This window comes from Dipodomys merriami, unplaced genomic scaffold (genome assembly GCF_024711535.1).
Source record: "Dipodomys merriami isolate MVZ:Mamm:240054 unplaced genomic scaffold, mDipMer1.0.p SCAF_45, whole genome shotgun sequence".
Classification (NCBI taxonomy): Eukaryota; Metazoa; Chordata; class Mammalia; order Rodentia; family Heteromyidae; genus Dipodomys; species Dipodomys merriami.
Genome location: NW_027206013.1, coordinates 9,373,358 through 9,388,162, shown reverse-complemented (window position 1 = coordinate 9,388,162; position 14,805 = coordinate 9,373,358). Strand labels below are relative to the sequence as shown.

At 59.5% G+C, this 14,805-nt stretch overlaps 1 protein-coding gene across 4 annotated transcripts in view; it reads left to right on the top strand.

Moving 5' to 3' along the window:
- The window catches only part of Sez6l (seizure related 6 homolog like), a 105,623-nt gene extending 94,211 nt beyond the window's left edge, over window positions 1–11,412 (top strand). For 2 of the 4 annotated variants that reach the window (XM_069994626.1, XM_069994629.1), the window contains exons 13-17: window positions 2,333–2,527; window positions 4,141–4,173; window positions 6,035–6,149; window positions 8,220–8,322; window positions 8,766–11,412. In XM_069994626.1, coding sequence (XP_069850727.1) covers window positions 2,333–2,527; window positions 4,141–4,173; window positions 6,035–6,149; window positions 8,220–8,322; window positions 8,766–8,795 — 476 coding nt within the window. In that variant the 3' untranslated portion in view covers window positions 8,796–11,412. The remainder of the gene's footprint in view (window positions 1–2,332; window positions 2,528–4,140; window positions 4,174–6,034; window positions 6,150–8,219; window positions 8,323–8,765) is intronic. The other 2 variants (XM_069994628.1, XM_069994627.1) reach the window with 2 other exon arrangements.
- The last annotated feature ends 3,393 nt before the right edge of the window (window positions 11,413–14,805 follow it).

The following is a 14,805-nucleotide window of genomic DNA, read 5'->3' as shown; positions in this document are numbered from 1 at the left end:
AGGGCTGGTGCATAATAGTTGCTCAATGAGTATTTGTGGGCTGAATAAACATGCAATTGTATACTCTGAAAGATGCTAGCTTTTAAACTGGCTGAGATGGAAGATGCTCATGGCCTGAGCGTTTCCATTCTGGGAGGGAGGGGGAAGCAATGGCACCTTTGGAGGGTGCAGGACGAAGTTCCCAGCACATTGGACACACTCGTGGGCAGATCCTAGGTATGGAGGGAATAGAGAGAGAGAGAGAGAGAGAGAGAGAGAGAGAGAGAGAGAGAGAGAGACGTATGTATGTATGTATTTCCCAGGACCAAGGATTGAACTCAGGGCCTCACACTTGATCAGCTTGCTTGTTCAGCTTGGTGCTCTACCACTAAAGCCATGCTTCAGCTCTACTTTTTGCTAGTTAACTGGAAACAAAGACTTCCTGACTTTTCTGTCCAGGCTGGCTTCAAACCACAGTCCTGCCGATCTCAGCCTCCCTGAGGTGCCAGGATTACAGGTGTGAGCCACAGCAACTGTCTTCGAGGAGATTGTTGCTATGACCTTGCGGTGTGGCCCCCCGTTTTCTGTGGGCCAGGACTTGGGGATGCTCACAGCACTGAGAGCAAGGAACAGGTCTCACTTGGCCACAGGTCAGCGAGTCCCAGGAGGCGGCATGGCCAGGAGCAGCTCAGCACTGCCCACCACGCTCCAGAGACGAACGTGCCGAGCCCAGAGGGAGGAGCCACAGGCCCTCCAGAGGGAAGCGCGGTCAGCAGGAGGCCGGGAGGGGCAGGAGGCAGTGGAGGAGGCCGCCAGGGCAGCCGAACCTGGACTGCAGCACCAAGGCCTCTGCACACAGGGGTCCCCACCGACGCAGCAGGAGCATGCAGTGACTCTGGGAGGCGGGCGTCCCCTGTGGTCTCCACAGCGCCCACACAATCACACGAACCTGCCTAGGATCCCATGTGGAGCTGAAGTCACCGGAAACACTGGTGGGAGCGCAGGATGGGAAGCCATACTGCCCCGCCTCAAACCGGAAGGACCAGCAGGTCAAGCTGCAGCATGCAGCACACAACTGTGGGTGGAGAGCCCCCAAAAAGCTGAAATTGGGGTAAGCGAGTGGATAAAAAAAACAATGTGTTTGGTGCACACAGCGGAATACCATGCAGCCCCCAAAAAGGAAGGGAATTCAAACACGTTTCACCCTCGCTGGAGCTTGCGTACATTCTGCTTGGCGATGTTCACCAGCCACTGAAGGACAGAGGTGTCTGAATCCATGGAAGCGGACAGGGGATGGAGAAGAAGAAATCAAGTTGTGCGGTGACTGCGGAGGTCCCGATTTCCCAGCTGGGAAGAGACCTGAGTGCACCTGCTCAGCCGTGAGCGTGTGGAGCGATACGCTTCCAATGGCCAGGAGGCTAGTTTACATTTGGAGGGTTTTGTCACAAGGTAGAAGGGTTTTTTGTTTGTTTGTTGTTTCTTTTGTTGTTGTTGTTGTGGGGCTTGAACTCAGGGCCTGGGTGCTGTCCCTGAGCTGTTTTGCTAAAGGCTATTACTCTAATATGAGCCACAGCTCCACTTCCAGTTTTCTGGAGATCTATTGGAGAGAAGAATCTCATGGACTTTCCTTCCCCAGGCTAGCTTTGAACCGCCAGCCTCAGATCTCAGACTCCTGAGTGGCTAAGATGACAGGCGTGAGCCACCACCACTGGTGCCCGGCTGAAAGGTTTTTTTAACCTGTTAGCATGTGCAGTCTGGGACCAGGTGGGTGCGATCAAGAGACTGGCCGCTGGATGGCAGTGTGGGCTCCCCGGTGCGTCCCAGCCCGGGGCTGCCCTCTATCCCAATAGGGCCTCCAGGCAAGAAAATGCGTTCTGTGCTGGAAGGAAAGGCTGATGGCAGCTGGCACCAAGGAGGGCTTCCAGGAGGAGGGGGATGGGAGAGGGAGAGGAGGAGGAGGAGAAGGAGGAAGAGGAGGTATTGGGTATTGAAGACAATACCTGGATGAGTAATGTAAACTGAGAAGTAAGCTGAGAAGTGAGATTTCTATTTCTTGATTTCACACCGTTACCTGAGCCCCTGGGGCCCACAGTGCTCGGATTCCTATGAATTCTTGTTAGTATTCCCAAATGGACGATCTAAGAGGCTGTCACGCTTGCTAGCCGATAAGCAGGGAAACCTAGATCTGCAAAGACGCCCCAGCCCCCTTCCTTCCACCTTCCGTCGGGGAGACTGGAGGCACAGATGGCGGGTGTGAGTGCGGGCGGGAGGAGGGCATGCAGTTGGGGCGGGGGGAGCTGGACCCCATGCCCCCCCCCAGAGCTCACCAGGCTGCCTGTGGCTTGCGTTCCAGCGGAGGAGTCGCTGGCGTGCGACAACCCGGGGCTGCCTGAGAACGGGTACCAGATCCTGTACAAGCGGCTGTACCTGCCCGGCGAGTTCCTCACCTTCATGTGCTACGAGGGCTTCGAGCTCACGGGCGAGGTGACCATCCGCTGCATCCTGGGGCAGCCGTCCCACTGGAACGGACCCCTGCCCGTCTGCAAAGGTAAAGAGCCCGCGGGGGGCCCGAGGGGCCGCCCCGGACCCGCCATGCTGCTGGAGACCGGAGCCCGTGTTCTGTGGCCTTCTGTGCTTAGAGCTCACTGTCCTTGCGGGCGAGGGTCTGTGCAGGGTTGACAGCCCAGATCTCTTCCTCTTTGGGTAATGCCAGGGGGCCCCACCTGCATGGCCTCCTCTCATCCTGATGTTCCCCAAAGGCTCGACCTCCAGACACCACCACATACGAATGTGGGCTGGGAGTAACTCCCCACTTCCCCCCCCCCCCGTCGCGGTGGGGCAGCCTCACAAGGCCCAGCTGTCCTTGTTGGTGCATTGCGGGCTCAGCTTCCTCGGGAACTTTGAGGCCTGGGCAGGGGGAACCCACAACCATCATCTTCAATTGCCCCGGGTCAATGACAGCAGTCTAACATGCAGCACAAACTCTCATCTGTAGATCTGCAGTGAAAATGAAATGAAGCTGTCCACAGTGGCTCACACTGGTAATCCCAGCTGTCTGGGAGCCTGAGATCAAGGGGATTGCGGTTCGAGGTCAGCCCAGGGCAGAAAGTTTTCTTGTCCCCCTCCCCCATCTCAATCAGTTAGCGGAGCTCAGCAGTAGAGCACAGCTGTGTGGTAGGGACAAGGCTCAACGGTGGGCATGGTTCTGTGGGGATGTGGCTTTGTGGGGAGTGGCCAATGGGTGTGGTTTCATAAGGGTGTGGCTCCAGTGGTGGGTGTGGTTCTCTGTGGGGCGTGGTTCCGTGGTATAATACCCGCCTAGCAGGCCTGGCTCCAAACCCCAATACCTCCAAACTTGTGAACTTAGTTTTATGTACATGTGGATTCAAAGCAGGAAACGTTTCCCCTTGAGCTGGGTCTTGGCTGAGAGTCTTGAGCCTGCCCAGTGGTCAGTGCTCAGACCTGCATGAAGCCAGAGAAGGCCGTAACCACAAGGTTAGCAGAAAAGAGGCGAGAGGCCCATCTCTGGCTTGGAGAGGCAGTGGGAAGTCAGGGGTCGCGGCACCTTTGGAGGTCAGCTTGACCCCTGGACAGAGGCTCTGACAACTGTCTAATGGCATGGGCAGGGTGGGTGCTGGGTGCCAGTGACCCTTGGCCAATACCTGGCAGATGGTCAGTGCTCAGGACCCATTGGTCTTGCAGCTCTGTTCCCCCTGCGTGGGGGCTTGGGAAGTCAGGCTGTCCTGAAACAGTTATCTGGGGTAAGTGACACCTGCCCAAGGCCGGTCACCATGCCTCATGCCTGTAATCCCAGCTACTGAGGAGGCTTGAAATCTGCAGAATCACAGTTCAAAGCCAGCCTAGTCAACAAAATGCCAGGCTATGGGCATGTTCAAATGATAGAGCACCATCTTGAGATTCTGAGTTTAGGCTTCAATGCACCTGCACACACACACACACACACACACACACACACACACACACACACACACACACACACACACACACACACACACACACACACACACACACACACACACACACACACACACACACACACAGCCTCAATGTTGCAGAGCAAGGCAGCAGACATTTTCAGTGTGGCTTTGTGCAAATGGTGAACCCCCTTCACACTGACCAGTACTTCTGTTTCTTTTTCAGTGAATCAAGATAGCTTTGAACATGCTTTAGAAGGTGAGTCCCACTCCATAATATTTTTAAAGCAATACATTGAATTAGCAAAAATAAACAATGCCAAGGGTTTCAATATCTTTATCCAGATGGTGAAAATCATCATAAATTCTGCCTTCACACTAACCAAAAATAATTGCAAGACAAAACTGCAAGGAAACATAGTGGCCAGGTTTGCAGGCTGGAGCCCTCCAGAGAATGGATGTTCTGTGGGGGTTTTTGGGGGGAGGGGGGGAGTTGTTTTTGTTTGTTTGTCTTGTTTTGGTCGTGGGGCCTGAACTCTGGGCCTGGGCGCTGTCCCTCAGCTCTTCAGCTCAAGGCGAGCGCTCTACCACTTGAGCCACAGCACCACTTCCAGCTTATTCTGCTTATGTGGTGCTGAGGAATCGAACCCAGGGCCTCATGCATGCAAGGCAAGCGCTCTACCACTGAGCCACCTTCCTAGCCCCAAGAATGGACCTTCTGAAGGTCCTAGTGTGGAGAGAGGAGGAGCTGGGAGCTCTGTTCAGCCACAGGGGAGCTATTCTTGGAAAATAAACCCAGGGCAGGTGTGGTGCCTCATGCCTGTAATTCCAGCTACTCAGGAAGCAGAGGTTGGGAGGATCAGGGTACTGGGCCCGCCTGGGCAAAAATTAACAAGACCTCATCTCAACCACTCATCTGTGTTGTGCTCATCTGTAATCCCGTTACATGGGTACTATAGATAGGAAGATTGTGGTCCAACGTTGGCCCTGGGCAAACATGCAAGACCCTACCTGAAAAATAACTGAAGCAAAGAGGGCTGGGGATGTGGCTCTGGGGGTAGAGCACCTGCCCAGCCAGCAAAAGCCCTGAGTTCAAACCCTGTACTCTCAACTAAAGGCAGAACCTCGCACCACCTCCCCCTTTCTGCTGAGAGAAATGCCAGCCCTGGGCGTACAATGCTTGGCCTTCCCCCCTCCTCTCCCCCCTCCTCCCCCCTCCTGCTCTTCCTCCTCCCTCCCTCTCCCCCTCCTCCCCCCTCCTGCTCTTCCCCTTCTCCTTTCCCCCCTCCTCTTCTCCTTCCTCTCTTCCTTCTCCTCCTCCTCCTCCTTCCCCCCTCCTCCTGCTCTTCCTCCTCTTCCCCCCTCTTCCTCCTCCTCCTCCTCCCCATCCTCCCCCTCCTGCTCTTCCCCCTCCTCCCCCCTCCTCTTCCTCCTCCCTCCCTCTCCCCCTCCTCCTCCCCCTCCTACTCTTCCCCTCCCCCTCCTCCCCCTCCTCTTCCTCCTCCCTCCCTCTCCCCCTCCTCCCCCCTCCTCTTCCTCCTCCCTCCCTCTCCCCCTCCTCTTCCTCCTCCCTCCCTCTCCCCCTCCTCTTCCTCCTCCCTCCCTCTCCCCCTCCTCTTCCTCCTCCCTCCCTCTCCTCCTCCTCCCCCTCCTCTTCCTCCTCCCTCCCCGTCCCCCTCTTCCCCCTCCCCCCCGCACCCCGCTGCGGCCGTTCTCCGGGTGGGGTGGCAGGCGGGTGACCGTCTGGAGCCCCGGCCCTGACTGGGCGGGCGGGCGGGCGGGGCGCACAGGCCTGGCCTTGGGCTCCGCGTCCCGGCGGGAGAACGGCGGGCCGTGGCGGGATTCCCATAGCAGAAGGTTCTAGAGCGGGTCCTCCGGGAGGGGCAGGCGCCGCGTCGGCGGGTTCGGGCGGGGAGCCCGGCGGACACGCGGAGGGTCAGCACCGCGGACAGCGCGGCCGCCGGGGAGCCCGAGGCCGGGAGCCGCTCCCGCCGCCCGGCAGAGGCCGCGCGGGCCCCGGGCCGGCCTGCGTGGGGCGGCTCGGCCCAGCCCGGAGGCGGATCCGGGCGGGGGGGGGGGGTCCCCGGCCCCGCAGGGCACTCAGGGGTCGCTGTGTTCAGTAGCAGAAGCCGCAGCAGAGTCGTCGCTGGAAGGCGGGAACATGGCGCTGGCCATCTTCATCCCCGTGCTGGTCATCTCCCTGCTGCTGGGCGGGGCCTACGTTTACGTCACACGGTAGGAGCGCCCCGCCTTACGTCACACGGCAGGGTCTCCCCTACTTACCTGTCACGATAGCCCCGCCCCCTGCATTCCCTCAACGGTAGCTCCGCCCCCTGCCTTCCATCACATGGTAACTCCGCCCCCTGCATTCCCTCAACGGTAGCTCCGCCCCCTGCCTTCCATCACATGGTAACTCCGCCCCCTGCATTCCCTCAACGGTAGCTCCGCCCCCTGCATTCCCTCAACGGTAGCTCCGCCCCCTGCCTTCCATCACATGGTAACTCCGCCCCCCGCATTCCCTCAACGATAGCTCCGCCCCCCACATTCCTTCACATGGTAGCTCCGCCCCCTGCATGCCCTCACATGGTAGCTCCGCCCCCCACATTCCCTCACATGGTAGCTCCGCCCCCCTCATGCCCTCACATGGTAGCTCCGCCCCCGCATTCTATCATACTGCAGCTCCGCCCCCGCATTCCTCAACAGTAGCTCCGCCCCCTGCCTTCCATCACACGGTAGCTCCGCCCCCCGCATTCCCTCAACAGTAGCTCCGCCCCCTGCCTTCCATCACATGGTAGCTCCGCCCCCTGCATTCCCTTAACGATAGCTCCGCCCCCCACATTCCTTCACATGGTAGCTCCGCCCCCCGCATTCCCTCAACAGTAGCTCCGCCCTCTGCTTCCATCACACGGTAGCTCCGCCCCCTGCTTTCATCACACGGTAGCTCCGCCCCCTGCCTTCCATCACACGGTAGCTCCGCCCCCTGCCTTCCATCACATGGTAGCTCCGCCCCCCGCATTCCCTCAACAGTAGCTCCGCCCTCTGCTTTCATCACACGGTAGCTCCGCCCCCCGCATGCCCTCACACTAGCCCCCCTTCAGCCTGTCTCCATGCCTCAGGTGAAGGGTCCTTCACATCCATCCCAGGGGACCACGCCGGAGGCAGGCAGGCACAGGAGAAAGATGATTACAAGGTTTATTAGAGGAGCCATATTTCCCCCGGAGAGGGAGCCCATGGCACCCGTCCCTGTCCAGGTAGCAGGGGCGTCTGGGGGCAGGAAGTGAGGTAGGTGGGAGCTCAGGTGGGTCTGGGCGGAGAGGGAGGCCCAGCTGTAGGGCAGGCACTCCAGGGCCAGGAGGAGCTGATCACCAAAGGCGGGGCCGTACTAGCATCAGGCACGTAACAGCATTGGTCCTGGTTGAGGAGACCCGCTCTGCCCTCCCACACACACCCCCCTGGGGGCCCAGCACCGCTGGCAGGAGGGTGGGCACTGGAGCCCCAGGGGAAAGGAGTTAGGGTTCTGGGCATGCAAACGTTAGACGCCACACTCATTCACTGAACAAATTCTGATTTTTCCGGCCCAGGCTGGCACTCAGACCTCACATTGTGAAACCCTGTGTGCACGGTCACCATCGTGGCCAGCCAGGCTCGTCCACGGCCTCCCATGGGTCCTGGGGTCTTCTGGGCTCTGGAAACCATCACCATAAAAGGGAGGCATGCCCTCGGGGGGCCCAGCTCGGTGGGTCACCAGCGAAGTATCTTAAGGAAAGCCTGCAGTCCAGGGAGGTGATCAGTGCAGGGAGAGGAAGGAAAAGGGGAAGGAAGAAAAGTCTAGAATAGCAGTGGTGGCTACCATAGCTAAGCAGAGTAAGAAGAGGAGTCCCCAGAGGGAGACGGCCATTGAGCAGTCTTGGAGATGATCTGAGTGACTGCAGATGGGTGAGAGAGGCAGGGAAAGGCTCGTGCAAAGGGCCTGAGGCCAGGGCTCCGCTGCATTGCCCCAGAGCTGTGCTGGAAGGAAGTGAGAGCAGGAAGACAAGTGGAAGAAACTACAAGACACTGAACACACAGCGACAGGCCAGTCCCAGAGGAGCCAGCGCCAACCTGGTGGCCCGGAAGAGTTCTCTAAGTTAGCAGCCTAGCATGCAGTGGACATGCAATAAAGACTCTGCAGTAACAAGAGCCTGGAATCACCTGACAAGCAGAAACAAATCAGAGTCTGCCTTCCCCCAAGCGGGGGGGGGGGCGGGGGTAGAGAAGGTCTGGCCCTCCCCTCTTGAGGTCTCACCAGCCCATCCCCTCATCCAGGTGCCGCTACTACTCCAGCCTCCGCCTGCCGCTCATGTATGCACACCCCTACAGCCAGATCACCGTGGAAACCGAGTTCGACAACCCCATCTATGAGACTGGGGTGAGTGGCATTGCATCCCCTCTCAGGGCGTGGGGAGGGCAGGGATTCCATCTCACCCACCCCCCATGCCCCCGCCATGCTGGCTGCTGGAGAAGGAGCCAGCGCTGACCCTAGCGCTATGCCACAAGCCATGCCAGGCACTGGTGCTCAAACCTGTAATCCTAGCGACTCAACTCCAGTCAACCAGCCATTTTCTTAGGAGCAGGTTGGGGCAGAGCGGAATTGCTGTGCAGCAGGCAGGGCTCCGGGCAGGGACGCGGGGAGGGGGGATGCTGGGCCTGGGGCGCAGCCCCTCCACGCAGAGCTGGACGGGGGGGAGGGGGGATGCTGGGCCTGGGGCGCAGCCCCGCCACGCAGAGCTGGACGGGGGGAGGGGGGATGCTGGGCCGTGGGGCGCAGCCCCGCCACGCAGAGCTGGACAGGTTGCCGTCTCTCCCTTACAGGAAACCAGGGAGTACGAGGTTTCTATCTAACGGGGGCTGTGCCCGAGCCGGACGCCCACCCGTGACAGCCCTCTGGAGACATCCACACCGGACCCGTGCCACCAGATCAACACCAGAGCGTCTGCCGCCTTTGCTTTAGACTCTTGCGAAGAGCCGCCATTTTCTTCACTGTATTTATTCTATTTAACACTGAAATGGGGCTGTCGTCGGGAGACGGTCAGGAGACAGAGGACAGACTTACACGAAAAACAGCAGCTGTGAAACACCAACCACCATCTGGCAGAGGGCGGCCGGCCGGGAGCCGCCCCGCTTCAGCCCCGCTTCAGCCTCTCAGCCGTCCCTGACTCTGCGCAAACCTCCGGCCGCCCCAGGCTCCCCGCAGACGCTTCGCTGGGCTGGAATGCAGCCAGGGCTTGGTTTTGCTCCGGAATAAATGCTGCGCCCTCCTCTCCAATGTTACCAGCTTCTAGCAGGCCTCGCCCCCCGTTCCCCCGCCCCTGCCCTGCACCATGGCCCCCATGACACACCAGCATGGCCCCAGCCCGCCCGGCCTCTGCACGGCTACAAGGTGGAGACGGTGGGAGGTCGAGCTGGGAATATGGGGGCCTTTCTGTGTGCGTGCGTGCCAGTCTTGGGGCCTGAACTCAGGGCTGCGCACTGTCCCCTGAGCTCTTTTGCTGAAGGTTAGTGCTTTACGACTTGAGCTGCAGCACCACTTCCAACTTGGAGTAGGTCATTGGAGATAAGTCTCACAGATTTTCCTGCCCCGGCTGGCTTTGAACTACGATCCTCAGATCTCAGCCTCCTGAGTCACTGAGATGACAGGCGTGAGCCACCGAGGCGGCGGTGGAAGAAGATGTGGGAGGGAGCAGGGTTTAAAATGTTCTTTGTGGCCCTCCAAAGATGAGCACGCAGAAAGGCCAGCAGCCGGCCCTACCCCAGGCCAGGACAGCGGATCTGTGCACAGGAGGGCGTCCAGCGTTGGGGGAGGGGGAGATGGCAGGCTCTGAACCCCAGGCTCTGTTTCTTTGCCTGGGGTGTGTGGCATTTGAACCCAGGGGATTTCCTGCTCTCTGGGGCCTGGGACATGGACGTGGATTTCCATGGGGAAATCACAGTGGAGCGCACTACAGACTGCACCACCCGTGGGGTGGGAAGGCCAGGTGGACACGGAGGTCACCGACCCCACCGCACCCCATCACGCCCTGCTATTTTGCGGGGACCCTTTTCTAAGCCCAGGTGCCAAGAAAAGGCACCAGGAGACGGGGTCTGGCAGGCATAGGGGCGGTGCTGGGTAGGGTGGCTTAGATGGCCCCCAGCCATGCCCCCCACCACGGACAGCACGGGCCCACAGGCTCAATGGCACCCAGCGCCCTCTCCACGCCCTCCCGTGCTTCTAGGATTGCGTTCCACGTGCCATCAGACAAGCACAGGACCTCGCTGCCACCTTCAGTGAGGGGCAGGGGGAGTCTGTTTTGGCACTGGCTGTGGAAACGTCTAGAAGAAGATCGCAGCAGGACATGGCCCAGCTCCAGAGGAGCTGACCCGAACTCGTCCACCGTGGCCTGGAAGATGAGCGCCGGGGTGCGGGCCGGAGCCAGCCCCGCCCGAGGGGAAAGGACCGGACCGGGTCCGGGACAGCCTGCCTTCGCAAAGGAGAAGCCGCTGCACGCGTGGGGCGCGGGGAGGGGCGCCAGGCGGGGGAGAGCACCCCGCTTGCTGTAAGGTCTGGCAAGACACCCAATCGCTCTTCCACGCCTGGGCCGCCGCCCGGCCCAGCCCTTCTTGCTATGGATGGATGGAAAGGGGTGGCTTTGTGGTTTGTCTTTCGGGATCCCCCCACTCTCCTGTGGGGGGTCCGCGGTTTCTCTTGGCCCCGAGATGTACAGGGTGATTGCAAAGACACGTTGCTGTGTTGATTCTGCTTTTTGTCTTCTTTTCTCCTTTGAGATCTGCGAACGCGGCCTTGTGGCATGGAAACACAGTCGCAGCGCCAGACAGGGCCGGCGGCGCTCACCACGCAGGCGCCGGCCTCCGAGGCCATCAAGAGTCGCTGTCTTCCAACAGGAGAACCCCAAGGCTGCCCCGGGCCTTCCCACGGCCTGGGCTCGGGGAGACCCCCCCAGGACACGCAGCCCCGGAGAGTCACGCCCGCGGCGGCCGTCCAGAGTCCACGCCCGCCTCGGCTCGGAGCGCCGCAGCCTTTGGCTTTAAGTGTTTCTTTCTTTTCTTTTCTCCGTGCTGGAATCCCTCAGCCGACGCTGGCTCCCCACAGCCCCGACGCTGGCTCCCCACAGCCCCGGTTCCTGGGCTCCCACCGCGGCCTTTGCACGCGGCCCCGCTCCCCGGACAGCGCCCCGGAGCTCGGGCTGGGCTCTGCGAACTCACCACCGCCCCGAGGATGCCCAGCCTGCAGGCTTGGGGTGGTGGGATCGAGGAGGGGGACCGGCAGAGGACCCGGGGAGCTGCAGGTGGAGCCCAGGTTGGTCGCCATGGGTGGCCCAGCACCCCCCAAAGTGGGACTTCTCCCAGGACATTTTCATTTTTCAATCATTGAACAGAATTTAGAAGAAAAAAAAACTCAACTTTCTAAGCTAGAGGAAGTCATTTCCACTTTGTGTACATTGATGCTAATAAAAGACGTGAAAATCAGGCGTGGACGGGTCCTTGCTACCCATCCCTGTGAGGGGGGGAGGGGAGGCCTGCCCCTGGGGTGGGGTGAGGGCACCCCCTCTCCACGTGACTGTCAGACGGGGAAGGTGGGGCCACGGGCGTGTGGACGGGCCTCGAGTTTGAAAAGGGTTCCCTTCCCCCAAAGAAGTACAGCTAGATAATCATTTGGGGGAAAATACATCCCCGCGATGAGAAAACTTGCAGTTTTCTGGTGGTTTATTGGAGATCAGAGTCTCACAGACTTTCCTGCCCGGGCTGGCTTTGAACCGCGATCCTCAGATCTCAGCCGCCTGAGTAGCTAGGATTACAGGCGTGAGCCACCACTGCCCAGCTCCAGTCTGGTTTTAAAAGGAAGCCGATCTTCCTCAACTAAGGAAACACCCGGGTGACCGGATGTGGCGTGGCCGGGCTTTGGGGACAGAGGCCACGGCTTGGCCACAGTAGCAGGTGACTCGTGCACGCCGGGCTCCCAATGCTGAGAGCAGGCAGACTTGGCTGGTGGGACCACAAGATGCACAGCTTAAATGCTTTACAGAGGGAGATTTTCTTTCCTCCTGTCAGGTGAACCCCTGGGGTTCTGGGAAGGAGGTCCACCAGTGGGAGAAGGCCACGGCCCAGCCCTGAGGATCCATCAAGGTCTGCAAAGACATAATAAGGCACACCCAGGTGGGGGGGGGGATGGGGAAGGCCAATCAATGGTGAGGATGCTGCACTAAACCCCCCCCCCCGGCACTTAGGAGCTAAAAGGAGGTTGTGTCTGCCTGACTCCCCTTGATCTGACACCAGGTCCATTCTGCCATTCTTCCTGTTACACTGGAGTTTCTTTTGGGGGAAAGAGCGGTTGTCAGTACCAGGGTTTGAACTCAGGTCCTTGTACTTCCACGTGAGCCACACCCCTGCCCCTTTTTACTTTAGGTTGTTTCTTTTTTTTTGGGGGGGGGGGTCGTGGGGCTTGAACTCTGGGCCTGGGCGCTGTCCTTCAGCTCTTCAGTTCAAGGCGAGTGCTCTACCGCTTGAGCCACGGCGCCACTTCCAGGTTTCTGATGGTTTATTGGAGATAAGAGTCTCATGGACTTTCCTTCCCCAGCTGGCTTTGAACCGTGATCCTCAGATCTCAGCCTCCTGAGTAGCTAGGATTACAGGCGTGAGCCACCAGCACCCGGCTAGGTTGTTTCTTAAATAAGGATTTCTCCTTTTTTGTCTGGGCCTACCTGGAACCTGGATCCTCCCACCCACACCTCCCTTGTAGCTAAGATTACAGATGACATCACCATGCCTGGCTTATTTGCTGAGACAGGGTCTTGCTAATGTTTTACCTGGATGGACCTGAAACAGCCGCAGTTCTCTGTATCTCTGCCTCCTGAGTAACCGGGGTTATAAGTGTGAGCCTGGCTCTGGGAGCCTGCTTTGACATTATCAGTTGGTCCCGGAGATACTGATCTGGTCTGGTTGCTAAATTTGGGTCTTGGTGACACAGATGTGACCTTGTGTGCCCCCATAAGCAAAGGATGGGGTTCTCCAGAGGGTCCCCCTGAAGCCAAGCATCCTTCCTGAATAGCCCTCTTCTTTGCCACCCCTACCCCCACCCCCACCCCCTTCTGTGATTGAAGGAGTCATTTTGAGGGAGGGTAAGGCTGAAAGCAAAGGATAATACTCATACAGTGTTTGTCCCTGAATCCCTGGAGTTCCTGAACCCCTGCCTCAGTTTCCTCAACCTGCCTCACCTCACAGCTCCAACAAACACATTTCCCCGCCCTGAACTAACCCCCTACCACCCCGGCGGGCAGCTCAGCAGCCCTGGGTTCAGTGCCCCGCGTCCTCCCTCCAGCTGTTCATGCTGTTGTGTGCGGGGCTGCTGCGGTGCCGGTGGGCGGTGCGGGCATCTCCTATAGCAGGCGTTTTTAAATGTTGGTGGAAGAGATGCATGGCAGCTGACAGATGGGCCGAGGAGGGTGGGTGTCGCCAGCCAGCAGGGCCGCTTTCAGCCAGCAGGTGGCGCCCTGGGCACGGCTCTCAGGGCCTGGCCAAGGCCATTTCCTTCCTGAGCCTCTCCAGTCCCTCACCTCCTGGCCAGAGCCCTCCCTGCCAGAGCCCTCGGCTGCACACTCAGAGCCGGCGCTTCCGGGACTCCACCACCCCAGCTGCACTCACGGAAATAAAGACAAAGGACAAGCTGGGCACCAGCGGCTCACACCTTCAATCCTAGCTACTCTGGAGGCTGCGACCTGAGGATCGTGGTTCGAGGCCAGCCCCAGGCAGAAATGTTCCAAGAGACTCTGATCGCCAATGAACTGGCAAAAAGCGGCCCTGGAGGTACAGTTTGAGTGGCAGAACAGGTGTAAAGCTCTGCGTTTCAAGCCCAGGGAGCCATGCCGGGGTGCACTGCACCCACAGGAGAATGAGGCCGAAAGGGGTCTGTGGGTGACCTGCACTGGGTCCCGCAGGCCGGGCCGGGCTCAGGCCTCTCCACAGCCAATGCCAAAGGCAAGAGCAAGAGGCGTTACCTCTCCTTCCAGATCCTTCTCCCTGGCTGAACACTGGAGCAGCACGCCTGCTCCTCCCGAGTGGGGGTTTGGAGGGGGAGGGATTGATCCTGGGGGGGGGGGAGGCCGGGGGAGAGCCGTGCTATTCTCCTTCTGAAGGTCAAGCTGACCGTGTCCGAGAAAGCTCCAGAAGGAGGTGATGTTGCCATCTGCTGACATGCGGGGGAGGGGGGCGGCCCGCCCCTCCCCCAGCTCCCCGCGCTGAAGCTGTCGCTGCCTCTTCAAAACACAGGCCGGTTTCCATGGAAACCCAAAGCCCTGGAGCTGCTGCAGATGCAGAGGCCGCGGAGACCCCTCCCCCCCCTTCACAGAGGGGCGCGGCCTGCAAAACACACAGCGCAGACCCCGGGGCTGCGGGGTCCTCACTTCTGCCGGGATTGGGGTTCAGACCCCAAGGCAAGTTCCCGTTCTCAAACTCCCACGCGCACGACAAAGCCCTCACCCCACGGACCGACCCCAGGCCCCCGCCTGTCAATCTGCCGCCTACTCTTGGGCTTAAAAAAAAAAAAAAGTATCTCGGTGCATGTGATTTTATATCTTTTTTTTTTTTTTTTGATCTGCTCGGAGAGGCGGGAATGCGACTTGGGGAATAATCGCCTCTTCCAACGGCTGCCAGACGCCTGGAGAGGAATTTTAAGTGACAGCTAAGGAGGACACTTAGGGAGAAAGAAAAGAAAAGGAGCTGCCAGGTGCCGTGGCTCAAGCCTGTAATCCCTGCAACCCTGGGAAGCAGAGACACGGGAATCCCCTTCCAAGGCCAACCCCAGGCAGGAAAGTCTGGGGGACTCCATCTTGCTCCATGGTGCACCCCTGCCATCCCTGCC